This window comes from Podarcis muralis, chromosome 12, assembly GCF_964188315.1.
Source record: "Podarcis muralis chromosome 12, rPodMur119.hap1.1, whole genome shotgun sequence".
Classification (NCBI taxonomy): domain Eukaryota; kingdom Metazoa; phylum Chordata; class Lepidosauria; order Squamata; family Lacertidae; genus Podarcis; species Podarcis muralis.
Window position 1 is genome coordinate 22,835,561 of NC_135666.1, and position 15,051 is coordinate 22,850,611.

The 15,051-nt window shown below is 43.8% G+C and overlaps 1 protein-coding gene across 1 annotated transcript in view; it reads right to left on the reverse strand.

Moving 5' to 3' along the window:
• The window catches only part of KIAA1217 (KIAA1217 ortholog), a 295,639-nt gene that overhangs the window by 104,015 nt on the left and 176,573 nt on the right, over window positions 1-15,051 (reverse strand). The window contains 1 exon segment of the mRNA XM_028751294.2: window positions 708-788. Coding sequence (XP_028607127.2) covers window positions 708-788 — 81 coding nt within the window.

Sequence of the window (15,051 nt, forward strand, 5' to 3'; positions counted from 1 at the left end):
CAATGGGCATCTGAAATGAATGCGAGGGGAAAGAAGAATGTGTTTGTGACATTTCTTTACAAAAGCTAATGGGTGTAGTAGAGCTACTCAAGTACAGACCTTTCCTTGAAAAATTATAATTGCTTACTGTGACATATAAGATTTTTCTAATTGAAGTGCTGTTATAGAATTTGAAAAACACAGGGAGACGAAAATGGCTTTTAGGCACATAGGAAACCTATGTTAGAAAGAAGCTGTAAAGACCTTACTATATAAATGCAACAGCTTTAGGCAACTTTCCTGCATAGCAACAAACGAGCACAGGCCGATACATATGACACAAGAGAATATATGAAATTGCTACATTTGAAACAGGAAATACAATAAAAATATAGTCCCAGTGCAATATGATCATGTTACTAGAAATTATGTGGTTCTCAAAAGGCTGCGGAAGCTGATCCGTCTTCTCCATGCTTCTTCCGATATGCTTTTGATATGCGGAGACAGAAATTCGTCACTTCAGAACTAATGTTAGAAATGGGTGTTCATGCATTTTGCTACCCAATCCACATCTGGGCAGGAAAACAAGACATGCAGGGCCAGATTTAACCAGGGACAATTTCACTCTTTGGGATGGCAAGCTTCACGCAGTGAGTGGAAGGCAAAGCTAAAAAACAGCAAGTTCAATCCAAGGCAGAATGCAGAAAAAAGAAAAGTGCAGTACTAACTCTCTGAGAGGATTCAATTTTCATCAAGTACCTTTGAATGTCAAGTTCTGAATGGAGGGAGACCAACATGCACTGCAAAGCCTGTGAATCAGAAAAGAGAGAGAGGAAAAAGAAGGGGGGAGGGAGAAGAGAAAAAAATTAAAATAAACAAAACAAAAAGATGGAGTACAAACATAAAATGGAAATGTACAGCAGTAAAACAGCAGCGGACTGGAAAAGAATAGGACTGAAAAAAGCATAAAGAGTATGAAGAAAAGAATTAAATAGCAGGCAGTACTGGAAGGTTTCAAGTTGGGAATTGTAGCTGCTTGCACACTTATCCTTATTGTCATTATTATTATTACAACAATTTATTAATCCACTGTCTCAAGACAATTTATGTGTAAAATAATTAAAACACAATTTAAAAACAGAAAGGCAACAAATATGCTGAAAACAAGACTAAAATCCTAACAAGAGGACACTCATGGTAAAGACCCATTTATCAGTCTGGGAAAGCCTGTCAGGAAAACGAAAAGAAGAGACTTCTTCAGTTGTTTCCAGAAAGCGCAGGCCGTGGGCTCAACAGCAATGCTATTCCACAGAATAGGGGCAGCCACACTGAAAGCCCTGCTTCACGAAGAGTGGGATTCTGAGATCTTTGGGACTTGCAGGAGAAAGTCCCCCACATTATACACCTGCGTGATGTATAATGGATAAAGTATCTTCCAGGTCATACATCTGAATATCCTTCACCTTTTCTCTCCAGCATTCCTGCCAAGCTCTGTACTGAAACTTCTCAATATTTATCCCCTATCATCCAGCTTCCTTTCCCCCTACCTCCCCTATTTGTTCATTAAATTTGGCGAGGGGGGTTCAGTAAGGAGTTAATAATGGCAGGAACTGGACCCATTAAAGGAAAAAAAGCACAAGAAAGGCTTGTTGCTTAATAAGCAGTAATTCAGCTTGTGTTGATACAGAAACAGTTCAGCATTATACAGGTACGCATATTCTATCAGCTTTGGATAGTCACGATGTGTGAACACACACAGGAAGCAAAAGGGAGGCATTTCAAAAGAGCAGCTCCCTGGTCTTGCCCCTCCAAAATGGTTTCACTGAAGTGTCTCGACCCACTACAGGAACATGTGCCCCACATCACATTCCAGGTACAGAAGCTGAGTGGGTCAGAGATCAATCCAGTCCTGACAATGGGTCTGTGCAGAGGGAGAGGGCAGGCTCACATAGGGCATGCAAGGCAGGTTGCGTGGGACACAGAGCTCAGTGCAATGCCTTGTAGCTGATCTCTGCCCTTCAGTATGTGCTGCCTGAGGTGGGCACTTCACTCCGCCTAATGGTAGAAAAAGGACTATTGCACAGGCAACTGGCTGGCCACCTTGTGAACAGGATGCTGGACTTAGCTGGATCTTTGCTCTGATCCAACCAACAGCTGGGGTCTTTTTAGAGACAGTTTATTGCATGGTATTAAGAGTCTAGCACTCAACATCACAGAGCAATCCCATGCATGCGTACTCAGAAGTAAATCCCATTGTGTTCAATGGAACTTAATTCCAGGCAAGTGTGCTTAGGAATGCAGCCTAAGGCTATTAACCAGATTGTACTTGGTTAGGCAAATTGATTTCCCCAAATTTACCAGCAAACCAATAAATTATATTTAAATAAATCTGCATATTACCTAAAACTCAAAATAGGTGCATTTCTGAAGCGTAAGATACTACTGTATTCAATTTTATAGTAACAAGTTCAGTAACCCAACAGAATCAAAACAGCCCCTCTAGTATAACTCGGACCCACAGAATAAAGCTTTCATTGACTAATCCAGTTATTAAACCAGTTCAAGCTTGCAGTTCTAATAATAATAATATTACGCACCTAATTCCCAGATGCATTACAGAGAAAATTCTAATGTTGATTGCCATCCAAGAATTAAGAGATGGAAGTGAGACCTAATGAAAACAATGGCAGGATCTAAATATGCAGATACCGGGATTTAACTAGGAAGGACCTGGACTCTGAAAGGGCTTAGGAAGGAAATTGGATCAAATGCATATTTCCTGCAGATGAGGATTTTATTGGGCTATGTTGCTGGGGGGGGGGGGGGGGGCAGGGAAGAGAGATTTCCTGATAGAGCTTGCTTTGGGTGTGGAAACTTTGAGGAACGGCAATCCGGCTGAAACATGGAGGTCAGAGCTAAATTCAGCAGCTGCATATTAAAAGCCACACAACCATTTCAGCCATCACATCACATTGAGGCTGGAAGCCTAGATGAAGAGCAGGCATCGAATGAGACAAGCATTTGGCAGTTGCAATCAAGTGGAAAGAAGCGAAGAAGAATATTTGCAAATAAGCACAGAGATAGCAGCCAAGTCTCATAGGCCTGGCGTGCCAATAGTAAGAACAAAGCGGAAGGAAATTTGGGGAAACATTTAAATTCACACTCCTAAGGCTACATATTTCCAAAAGCTATTCATGACCTGGCTTCTGCATCTCTCAAAGTACACACATGCTTGAGTTCCAGCTTGCTAATATAAAATGCTGGTTAGCAACAGCAATGCTGGGGGGGGGGGGGGGGCAAAGAGGCCCCTTTTTACCACCTACATATGGGGTTTTTTTTGGATCTTTCATCAAGCTGTTTGAAGGACATGTTTGGAAAATTACTCTTGCAGCTCCAAAGATTTGCCCATCATTTTATGTCCCCACCCCTTCATTATTAAGAAGACAGAGTTATGCAAAAACAATGGTTTCTTGCTTTCCCCACCCACCATTGGTACTTTTTGTTGATTCTCTCCCCAAAATCATTGTCCTTCTCCTTCCTGATATTGCTGGGGAAATTATTCCATTGCTCATAAGCCGATTATGACTTACTGGAAATAAGAAACACACAGAGATAAGCTCTAAAGAAATGAAGATCACTATTTAATAGGGATAATATTTTGAAAATGAGGTATGGGGTGGAAAAGAATAAAAGCTGTTTTATTCTTGTATTTGGATCTGTTATTTTCCTCCTAGCTTTACTTTCTTAAACTGACCTGGTTAATCAAAAGATACACCAGTTCTGCAAGTAACACTCTAAAGCACACAACTGCAATTTTGAGCTGAAATTGGGGGATGGGGTGGGACTCTACTATCCCATCTAAGTTCTCCCAAAAAAGGTTGCTCTGTTGTTAGACCTCACTGCAACCTTCCCATGTGTCAGCTAAATGAAAATGAAAGGTTTTCCGCCCCCCCAGTTCAAAGTCAGAACGTCCAATTAAACCCAAGGAAAATGCTTCAGATAGTAACTCAAATGTCTTACACAGGGAAGAAAGTTTTGATCTATCTTATAGAATCACAGAGTTGGAAGGAACTCTGAGGATCATTTAGTCCAACCAGAGGCAGAGCTAGCTGCTCTGGCACCCGGAGTGGCACACATGCCCCAGGGGTGGGAGCCATGGGGCAGGGAGAGCATCCCAAAGGGCAAGCCGCCCATAGGGAGTGGAGCGAGCCATCCATGGTAGGCTGCTTCCTGGGCGAGGGAGGGAGCCACGCCACTTTGCCAGCAGCCTTCCTCCCTTCACTCAGGTCCAGCGCCGAGGGCCTTCTGGCGGTTCCCTCGCTGCAAGAAGCCAAGTTACAGGGAACCAAGCAGAGGGCCTTCTCGGTAGTGGCACCCGCCCTGTGGAACGCCCTCCCACCAGATGTCAAAGAGGAAAACAACTACCAAACTTTTAGAAGACATCTGAAGGCAGCCCTGTTTAGGGAAGCTTTTAATGTTTAATAGGTTATTGTATTTTAGTGTTTTGTTGGAAGCCGCCCAGAGTGGCTGGCCAGATGGGTGGGGTATAAATAATAAATTATTATTATTATTATTATTATTATTATTATTATTATTATTAGGCACACAAAAAGACTAGTTAGTATGTTCAGACCCTTTGCAAGGGAGAGGGAGAGGACATGCTAAATACACACACACAGTGAGAGAGATACACTCTTAAGCCTGAGCTTTCTCTGGCACTATTTAAGAATCGAAGTTGACAGCACATTGCAAGCTTGATAGCATAGCAAAACCTCTTCTGTAGCCCGTGGGGGTGGGGGAGCCCAGCTATTTGGTACCAAATCATCCAAATGACAAGGTTTATATATCTACCTTATTATTAAAAAGGCTTTCATGGCATTCCTCTCTTCTTCCAATAAGTACCTGTCATCCGCTCATCAGTTCCAACAGTGACACGCGAGTTAACAAATGGCTTTGTTCAGCATGCACCAGTATATACTTGCCTAGACTATATAAGAGTCAGACAGGAATTTGCTCATACACCCTGGCTAGCTATCTCTGAGAAATTAGTCAATCTTTTTTAGCTGCAGAAAATGCTTCATCACACAAGTTCCTGATTAGTCAAGGAGGCTACGTGGTATACTAGAAATGAACCCAGATCTCCTCGGTCCAAGTCCAGTTTGCCACACTGGTTTAGCAATTCCCACTGGCTTCTGATAGAGAAGAGACAAAGGCCAAGTCTGAAGGCTGTCCTATCTTGCCATCCACAAATAGATTCGATTTTACATGAATTTGCCAAGGCTGGGCTGCGGGCAGCAGTCTGTGCTGCAGTTGGAATCAGGAGCTGTCGACAAAGTCTAGGGGTCAGGAGAACCAGAGGCCAAACAAAGGATACAGGAACACAGGGTAAGGCCTTTGTTGCTCAAGCAAGGCTTAACTTGGACAGGAAACCACTGAGTAAACATGCACAGCCTGCATCCATCCCACTGAAATGCACAGTGGTACCTCAGGTTAAGTACTTAATTCGTTCCGGAGGTCCGTTCTTAACCTGAAACTGTTCTTAACCTGAAGCACCACTTTAGCTAATGGGGCCTCCTGCTGCCACGTTGCTGCCGCGCGATTTCTGTTCTCATCCTGAAGCAAAGTTCTTAACCCGAGGTACTATTTCTGGGTTAGCGGAGTCTGTAACCTGAAGTGCCTGTAACCCGAGGTACCACTGTATTTGGGGTAGATATGTTAGGGGCACAGATTAGGGAAGTTCTGAACAGCAAACAAAATGCTAATTCAATCAAGCCCCAGTTAGTTTACAAGAAATATCTGTTCATGTGCATCTCATTTAGCCAAAATACATGCATGCTTCTGGCTCTACTGGGCTTAGAAAGCCGGGGTGTAGGAGTAGACTTGGATTCGAGAAGCTGATGACATAATTGTTCAGCAGCCAAGTCTGGGTTTTAAAAGCTAAAAGAATCTGCAGCATATGAAATCATTTTCAACTTACAAAGCTTCCAAGTCCTGTGCCAGTGTGCTTTGCTTTAAATATGGGGTACCAAAGAATCCACAAGTTCTTACACTTGAAAATATTACTTCTAAGGATACCCAATTCTTCCACTTTTTTGTTGTCTCTTATTTTATCTCCCTTTCACCTTCAGAATGGAAATAAGCTTGAATCCAAGTGCTTGTTAGCATAAAAGACCACATTTCTGAAATCCCCTATTCCTGGTTACTGCCATATACACTCAAGGCATCATTCTGGAACAGAGGTGGGGAACCTGCAGCTCTCTAGGTATTGCTGGACTGCAAACCCCATAGTCCCTGACTGCCTGGGGCTGACAGGAGTCCAGGCAGGTCCAGGCTGGACTACAAACCCCAGGAGTCCCAGACTGCCTGGGGCTGACAGGAGGCACCAGGTTCCTCAGTCCTGATCTGGAATAAATAGTTTTCAGTGGCGTTTACTGCCAGGTAAGACTCTAGAACTGCAGCCCCTGGGTCAAACCAGATGATGTGTCCACACACTGTATCTGTACCATTAAGTGCAGGCTTTATAAAAAAAACATAATCTGCCAAAAGGAAGAGGGCAGCCAGGATTTGTGTGTGTGGTGTGTGTGTGTGTGTGTGTGTGTGTGTGTGTGTGCGCGCGCGCGCGCGCAAGGGGGGGTAGTCTTAACCCTTTGCCCTCCTTATAGTCCCAATTTAGGGCTCGTCCCCACTTCTGCTTGGCCTATGCCTAGAAAGCATGAGTCTGAGTGGTTTTCTGCTTACCTCTCAGCTTCTAGGCAAGCATCCTCGGGGAGAGATTGTTCCAAAACTGGGGCACCACCACCAAAAAGGCCCTCTCCCAAGTTGTTATTGGCCAAGCCACTTATGGCAGGGGTGCCTCAGGAAGGGTCTCTGACGATGAATACAATTGCTGGGCAGGCTCACATGGCAGCAGGCATTCCTTCAGATACCCGAGTCCAAAGTCACACAGATTACAATAACTACTTTGCAAAAAGCACCACATTCCTGCAAGTACCAAATAGTGTGCCAAGATTTGTGATATCTGAGCAACAAGAGGATTGCTTCGGGGAAGATGTGCAGACAGCAGGGGCAACAGTGGGAAACAAACATACATTTATTGTGCAAAGTGCTGACTAGGCAGCAAAACTATTGAATCCATGAGAAAACAGTGGGGCGAGAACGGAAGCAATTGTCCCTTCGGTTCATAATGCAGAACAGCTAGCATTCCTGCTTCCTTGACCCAAATTTCTGAGGAACTTTTGTTGCATAACAACGCAAATGCATTATAGCCATTCCTTCACGTTTCACAACAACTGCTTAGCTTTTGTCTCGGTCTGTTCCACTTGCCTCGGGTGGAAATTCTATACCTTAACAGAAGCTGCTACAAAATGTATAAATCTGAAGCTTCCCTCTCCGCACCCTTGTGTCCTGGAATGCATGTCTCTTGTTACTTAAGTGAAAGGAAAGAAACTGATGTTGTCAGCTCTCATCAAAACAGATGGTTTCCCCAGGATATCCGGGCTGAGCATTCCTACTCTAGTTATGCCTAGAGTAGAGAGATATGTGGAGAACTTAAGAAGAGCCTGCTGAATCAGGCCAATGGCCCATTGAGTCCAGCGTCCTGTTCTGGCAACCTACAAGCAGGACCCGGGCACAAGAGCCCTCTCCCACCCTGTGGTTTCCTTCAACTGGTACTCAGATGCATTGCTGCCAACAACAACAATAATTATTTATTATTTGTACCCTGCCCATCTGGCTGAGTTTCCCCAGCCACTCTGGGCGGCTTCCAACAAAGATTAAAAATACATTAAAATGTCACACATTAAAAACTTCTCTAAACAGGGCTGCCTTCAGATGTCTTCTAAACGTCAGGTAGTTGTTTATCTCTTTGACATCTGATGGGAGGGCGTTCCGAGAAGGCCCTCCGCCTGGTTCCCTGTAGCTTTGCTTCTTGCAGTGAGGGAACCTCCAGAAGGCCCTCAGTGCTGGATCTCAGCGTCTGGGCAGAGCGATGGGGGTGGAGACGCTCCTTCAGGTATACTGGACCGAGGCCGTTTAGGGCTTTAAAGGTCAGCACCAACACTTTGAATCGTTCTCGGAAACGTACTGGGAGCCAGTGTAGGTCTTTCAAGACTGGTGTTATGTGGTCTCGGCAGCAGCTCCCAGTCACCAGTCTAGCTGCCGCATTCTGGATTAGTTGTAGTTTCTGGGTCACCTTCAAAGGTAGCCCTACATAGAGCGCATTGCAGTAGTTCAAGTGGGAGATAACTAGAGCATGCACCACTCTGGCGAGACAGTCTGCGGGCAGGTAGGGTCTCAGCCTGCATACCAGATGGAGCTGGTAGACCACTGTCCTGGATACAGAAATGTGCTACTACTGCTAGGCCAGTACAGCAGTCACCATATCACACACATCTTCAGTCTAGGAAGGGACATCTGAAAACCACACAGCCAGGAAGTAAAACAAAAACAAAAACCGGCACAAAAAAATGGCACAAAAAAATGGCAAGCATGCTCTCAGCATCCTTGGAACTAGTACCATTGCAACCTGTGATGGGATAATGAGCTGCTTGTGCGTAAAATGCAAGTCCCTCAGAGTTTGGTCAAGTTCTCAAACCTCTGCCTGCAACGGAGCCCCTCCGGCATGGCTGCGTCAGTCGCTAGCAGAATCTGAAAGTGGTCGCTTTCGGAATCTCTTCCAACATAAAAGCTCCTTAACGGAAACACGTCTTCTGGACTCTCGGCGTGACAGTTTCCGGCGAGGAGTGGGTGTCCCTATAGGAGGTCTTGAGACCTCCCCACTGTTTTCGCTGGAAGTGTCTCTGAGCCATCCCTCCGACTCACTTTCCCTTGGAGTCCCTTCTCTCCCCCTACTGGTTCCCTCTTCAGCTGCTACGTCTCTCTCAACCTCAGTGAGCCTTCCGATGGCAGTTCCCTGACACAACCAGTAAATGACTGTGTCAGCACTGACCCCCACACATTGCTTACACATGGAGGGAGCAAATGAATTCATGACAATGGGTACATATCCTAGTACCCTCACCACTCCATGGACAACGGGGGTGGGAAGACTACATAGCACTTGGTGCAGGTTCTTCCTCCAGACATCCAACTGGAGCTATGCTCAGGAAGGGACCAAAATGTATTTTCTTGGCTCAGCCACTGGAAAAAATTATGTGCGCTGTTAAGATACATTTATTTATTCTTTAGAGGAAACTGGGTTGTTGGTTTTTCTCTCTCTCCAAGCAGTTGTAATATATATTTTATTTAGAAATAGGAGCTCGAGAGACAGACAGAGAGAGAGAGAGAGAAATTCAGAGAGCACACCAGGTTTAGCCTCTAGGGAAATTCTTTCACAGTAGTCTTAGGCAATAAATAATCTCTCTTTGTGTTAAAACAACACTCACTGAAGTTCAGAACTGGAGCATCTGCACTCTGGAATGCTCCCCAGGGTCCGTAGCAGAGAGCAAAATGCTGAGGTTTGCTAGGATTATTACAGGGGAGTTTCCCATTTTAAATAAGTTGCTGCAGCTTAGGAATCTTCTACCTGGGAGCAATCATTATTAGAGGTTAAAGCATCGAAAACCCCGTGGTGTTTGTAAAGCAGAGGCCTAATGATCCAAGGCTTGTATGATGTTTGTATAGGGACTTGGGATTCCCACTGGATGTCTGACACTATATAAATATAAAGTGATTATCACTATGTCTATAGCCATGAATCCTTCTTGGCAGTCATAAAAAGTGAATAATGCCTTCCCACTCACTCTCCATCAAGGCATCACAAGACTGGGCAATTGAAACGGGCCCTGGGACAGTCTAAATATGCCGTTCCAACACAACCCTTCTGCATTTTGATCTCCCTGGGAAGTGGTGAACTGAGCAGAGTGGGAACGATGATTGATCACATTTTAAAGTCAAGTTAATGGAGGGCAGAGCTATCAATGACTATCATTAGCCACTAAACAGCACAAAGTGGCTGAATATAAGATACTAGGACTGAAGATGACGGAATGGTCACCTCTGCTGGTGTTAACTGAGAATACCCTTCATTTGTCTGATGAACGAGGCTCAAGACGAGAGATGGGGCTTTCTCCAACTGATGCTGGACTCCAGTTCCCATCACCGCTGACCACTGGCCATGCTAGCTGGCTCAAATGGGAACTGGAGTACAACATCCAGATAACCACAGGTTAGCCACCCCCGTGCTAAACCATGGTTTAGTGCTATGTTAAAACCAGTCCACAGAGTAGGGATGAGAAACATGTGGCCTCTCAAAATGTTGCTGGATTACAACTCCCATAAACACTAACCACTGGGCATGCTGGCCGGGAACGATGGGAGTTGGAATCTAGCAACATCTGGAGAGCACCAGGCCCACAAAAGCTTCTGCAACAATAAATCTGTTAGACTTTAGGATGCTGCTAGACCTTCCTGTTTTTGATTCACTTGAGTTCTTCATCACATGGTTGCACAGACCTTTCCCACAACCATATCCACCAGATTTCATAAACTAGTTTTTGTGCCAATTTTGAGCCAAAGGAGAGGGTCTCCCACTGCCTTTGTTGTTTCCCCAGGGAGCCAGGACTGTGATCCTGTTTGTCTTTGCCAGCAATCCAACACAGCATCTGTTTTTTAAAAAAACCCACAACAACAACAACACTATGCGGGCAGGCATACTACACTTAAAATTCACTTTTTAAGGCTAGAACTAAAGCAGGATTCCCCAAAGACCAAGAAACCGAATTTGAACTCAAATTCAATCCACAACCCAAATCCTACACGCTCCTGTGTGGGCACGTACACCCATCACGCACAGCTTTGGCTCCTAATCTTTGTTTTCATCTCTCTTGCAGACAAACTGGAATTTGTTCTGCAAGTACACACACTGAGACTTTGTGCTCACTTTATAAAAAGAAAACCCGGAACACAGACCCCAGACATCCTGTAACTCTGGCTGGTTTGGGTGCTGCCAGAGAAGCAGCAAAAACAAAAATGGGGTATGTGGGAGGCACTCAATATAAGATTTAGAAAAACAAACAGCTAATAAGGAAGGCCTTTAATTGTTTGAGCAATCAAGGGACTGTGTTTTGTTTATCAACAATGAAAGGCACAGATCCAGTTATACCAGTTTCCTTGGTTCAAGGGCAGGGAAATTTTGACCTATAAGCTGGTTCTACCAAGGAACTTGCCTGGATCAGAGCAGAGGCAGTTTAGCCTTCTCTCCATTAGAAATTGGGTAGATGGCATGGAACCCAACCAACTGCGGCTGCAGAAAGCTCTGAAAGGCCACATACACACGATACATTTTAAGCACTATGCTACCACTTTAAGAAGGCATGGCTTCCGCCAAAGAATTCTGGGCACTGTGGTTTGTTAAGGGTGCTGAGAGTTGTAAGGAGGCTTCTGTTCTCACAGAGCTGCGATTCTCAGGGTGCTTCACAATTAATGCCTGGAGAATAAGGCTATCCTTAACAACTCTTGGCACCCTTCACAAACTACAGCTCCCATAATTCTTTGGGGGAAGGCATGGCTGTTTAAAGTGATAGCTGTTATAGTGCTTTAATGGTACAATGTGACTGTGGCCAAAGTCAGAAGAAACAGAGAACAGCATTCGGCACTAGCAGAGACCATTCACCTGCTTGACACTTTTTCTTCCTCATAAGACACCAAGGAAGGAAAGTTGAAGACAGAGGTGGTCCTTGGAAGGTTTCCAAACAGGGAATGTGATCGTTGGGCTGAAAGGGGCTCTCCATCAATGGGTTAAAAGCATGAATTTTATTTAAAAGACTATGAGCAGGTGGGGTAAGTCCTAGCTATTTTTTCCAGAATAAAAAGGTTAAACCTCATTTTCTGAAGCACAAGCTGAGTGCACATTTTTTAATGCTACTACTGGGTGGTTTTACTGTTTTGTGATTCCCATTGTGAATTATATTGTCAGTGTAATATTCTTCCCAGTGTATTATTTTGTTTTAAAATGTATGTATTCTCTGCTGTGGGACGTTTGGGTATGATGTGAGTGGAGTGGGAAGTACAAGAGCTACAAAGAAATAAATCTGGCATGAAGGTGTTCGTCTGCAGAGTTGAGCATTTTGAAAGCCCAGCAGTCTGGAACCAAGAAATCTCAAGGAACACTCTTCCCTTTTAAGCCCCCCGCCCACCCCACAAAGTAAGGCCTGCCATCGAAACCCTTAAAGTTCTATCTCACATAGAGCCCAGATAGGTCTCCATGGAAACAAGGTTGTGTGTTTCGTTTCCTGGTTAGCACCTAGGAGCTTTGCAACTCCCTTCCAGCAGACATTCCTTCGGCTTCCCCTTTTCATGGCATTCTGAAAAGCAGGAAATCTAGAGATATAAGAGACCCTGCCAGTTTGCTCTGAAATTTAATTGGGCTTTTCAAGTGTTCTGGTTAAGAATGCCTCAAGGGTTTTCAGGCACTTCAACATAGGAACATATTGGGGAGGAACATATTGGGGAAATAACGTATATCAATCAATCATTTCATTTCATTTTATTTATATCTTGCCTTTCCAGACCCTCCAAGTGTCCCTATTTTCCATGGTCAGGCCTGGATTTACAGAAGCCATTTCAGTTTCTGATTTGAGCCTGGAATGTCCAGTTTTTCCTTAGGACGTCCCTATTTTCATCAGAGAAATGTTGGAGGGTATGAAGTTATGCAACCCTCAAGTCAAGGGGATAAGTAACTATACAACCTTTAGGAGACATGTGAAGGCAGCCCTGTATTGGGAAGGTATTTTTAAAATGTTTTATGTTTGCCTTTATATATGTTGGAAGCTGCCCAAAGTGGCTGGGACAACTCAGTAAGATGGGCAGGGTATAAATATACTACTACTACTACTACTACTACTACTACTAATAATAATAATAATAATAGAATAGGACATTCCTATTGCTGTTGGAAAAATGTTGGAGGGAATGCTTTCCAAAGTTAAAATCATACAAAGAAAAGTAGTCACAGACAATAAAGAAAACATCAAAAAGTACACAACCAAATAGAACAATTTCCACATAAACTGTAAGATCCAAAATAAAGATACAAAAAAATCACAGCAACAACCCCCCTCCCAAACAAAAGCTCCAGCCCAAGATTATATAGAGACTATTATACTGGGTTTTAGACAAGAGTATTTTCTTTTTTTCTGGGGGTACGCAGACCCCCTAACCATTTTGTGAATTAAGTATGGCCTCATTGAGGGGCAGTATTTCAATATTAGGAAAATGAGAGTACCCCTAAACATTTTTTTAGAAAAAAGCACTGCCTAGACCTATTTAAAGATGCCAGGGATCTTGAATGAAAAGTGTGCACTCACTGCATGCTGCAGCCATGCATTTATTAATTTCTTAATTTCTTTGATAAAATTAATCCCTCTCTTTCCCTGCTTGTTGCTTTCACACCCCAGCTTTGCCCCGCCAAGGGCCTTACACTGAGGAAAAAGAAAGGATTTTCTTCTAGACAGGGGAAGCCTTGTGAGGCCTCTCTTCAGATGTAAATATAAATAATGCACGGAGTTGCCTGGTTTGCATGTCACAATAAACCACGGTATAACTTACTATGACTAAGTGAACCTGCTGGGTGCTGCAGAGAAGCTCACATTTGCTTTGCTCCCGCCCCCCTGAATTTTTAAAAGTCAGTGCAGGGCAGTAGATAAGCCAAGGTTTGTGTTAGGGTGTCGTCCGAACCAAATATCGTGGTGAACGCTTCTCCTTAATTTCAGTCCATAGCTGTGACTTGTCCTGCTGTTACAGATTGTGGTGGTGAAGCAGAAAGACCTCAACCACAATCCTGAATTTGGATGGCATGCTAAGTCAAGCTTTGGTGTAGCTGCCATACTATGCTCACCTAAATAGTCTGGAGAGGAGCAAAAAAGCTGTTATCCAAGGGAGCCCAGTGTTTTCACATTAAACCATGGTTTGGATCCCTGTGACGTGTGAATGCACCCCATATAAATTCCTGACAGGGATCTTGGGGGTGGTGTGGCTTGGTATGGATCTCATTTGGAGACCGGTGCTGCCTGCTGCTATAACAACAACAACAACAACAACAACAACAACAACAACAACAACATATTGTATTTAAAGTGCATTACATTTATTGTGATCCAGGATTATTCAGCTGAACTTGGATGTGCTAAAGTGGTTTCTGAATCACAACCTCAGCCATGAACCACGCTGAAAATTTTGCTTCTGAGAAATACACACTTAATTTAATTTGTATTAGTTCCAGCACTGGGCACAACGACACGATTTCAGAAGGCTCTCTCTCACTCACTCACTCACTCTCCCCAAACACATTGCTGAAGATGAATCTGAAGTTATTTTTAGTTTGCTTTTCTAATCACTGAGGAATTCTGCCTTCAGGTAAGCAAGGCTCAAAGCACATTTTGCTTTCAAGTGGGCCAGAAGACATCTTTGTGCTACCAGAACATGGCTTGTCACAGATTGTTGAAAGAGTATTTCACATGGGCTGCTAATTTGAAAGGAGGCTTGCTAATATTACGAAGTCATTCCATCTAGTTAATCAAGCCTGTGTGTGTGTGTGTGTTTGCACAGAGCAGTTAAGGGTTCAGCGGAACAAAAGCAGTGCAGAAAACTGACATCTCTCTTTGTGCCTTTTGAGATACCTGATAAATAAATAAAGTCAAGTTTAAAATGGATGGATCATATTTGCCTACAAATTAGAGGCTGCATTGAATTTCTGAAAGCTTTTACCTAAATTATACCCATTCAGGATGGCTAGGTTTTGTGCTGCGAAACACTAACTATAATTGCATTGTGGCAGTTCTGCTATAGGGCATGCTGGGAGTCATATGCGTGTACAATTAATCTCCTTTTCAGCTGGGATTTTTTTACAAAGACAAAGCTGCAGATACTCTCCATCTGAAGCCACAGCCTTTGGTGTCTCTCAAGTAAAGTAATGCCTACTAAATGGTAGCAATGTCAGAGTCTAACAGGCACGGGGGTCAAGAGTGAGTTGGAAAGATAGACCAAGATGTGCAAGGTGCGAAGTTCCATAAAGAGCCACCAATGATCAGGGAGCGAGAGGTAAATATAGAGTTACTCAAGACTGGCAAAATGTCA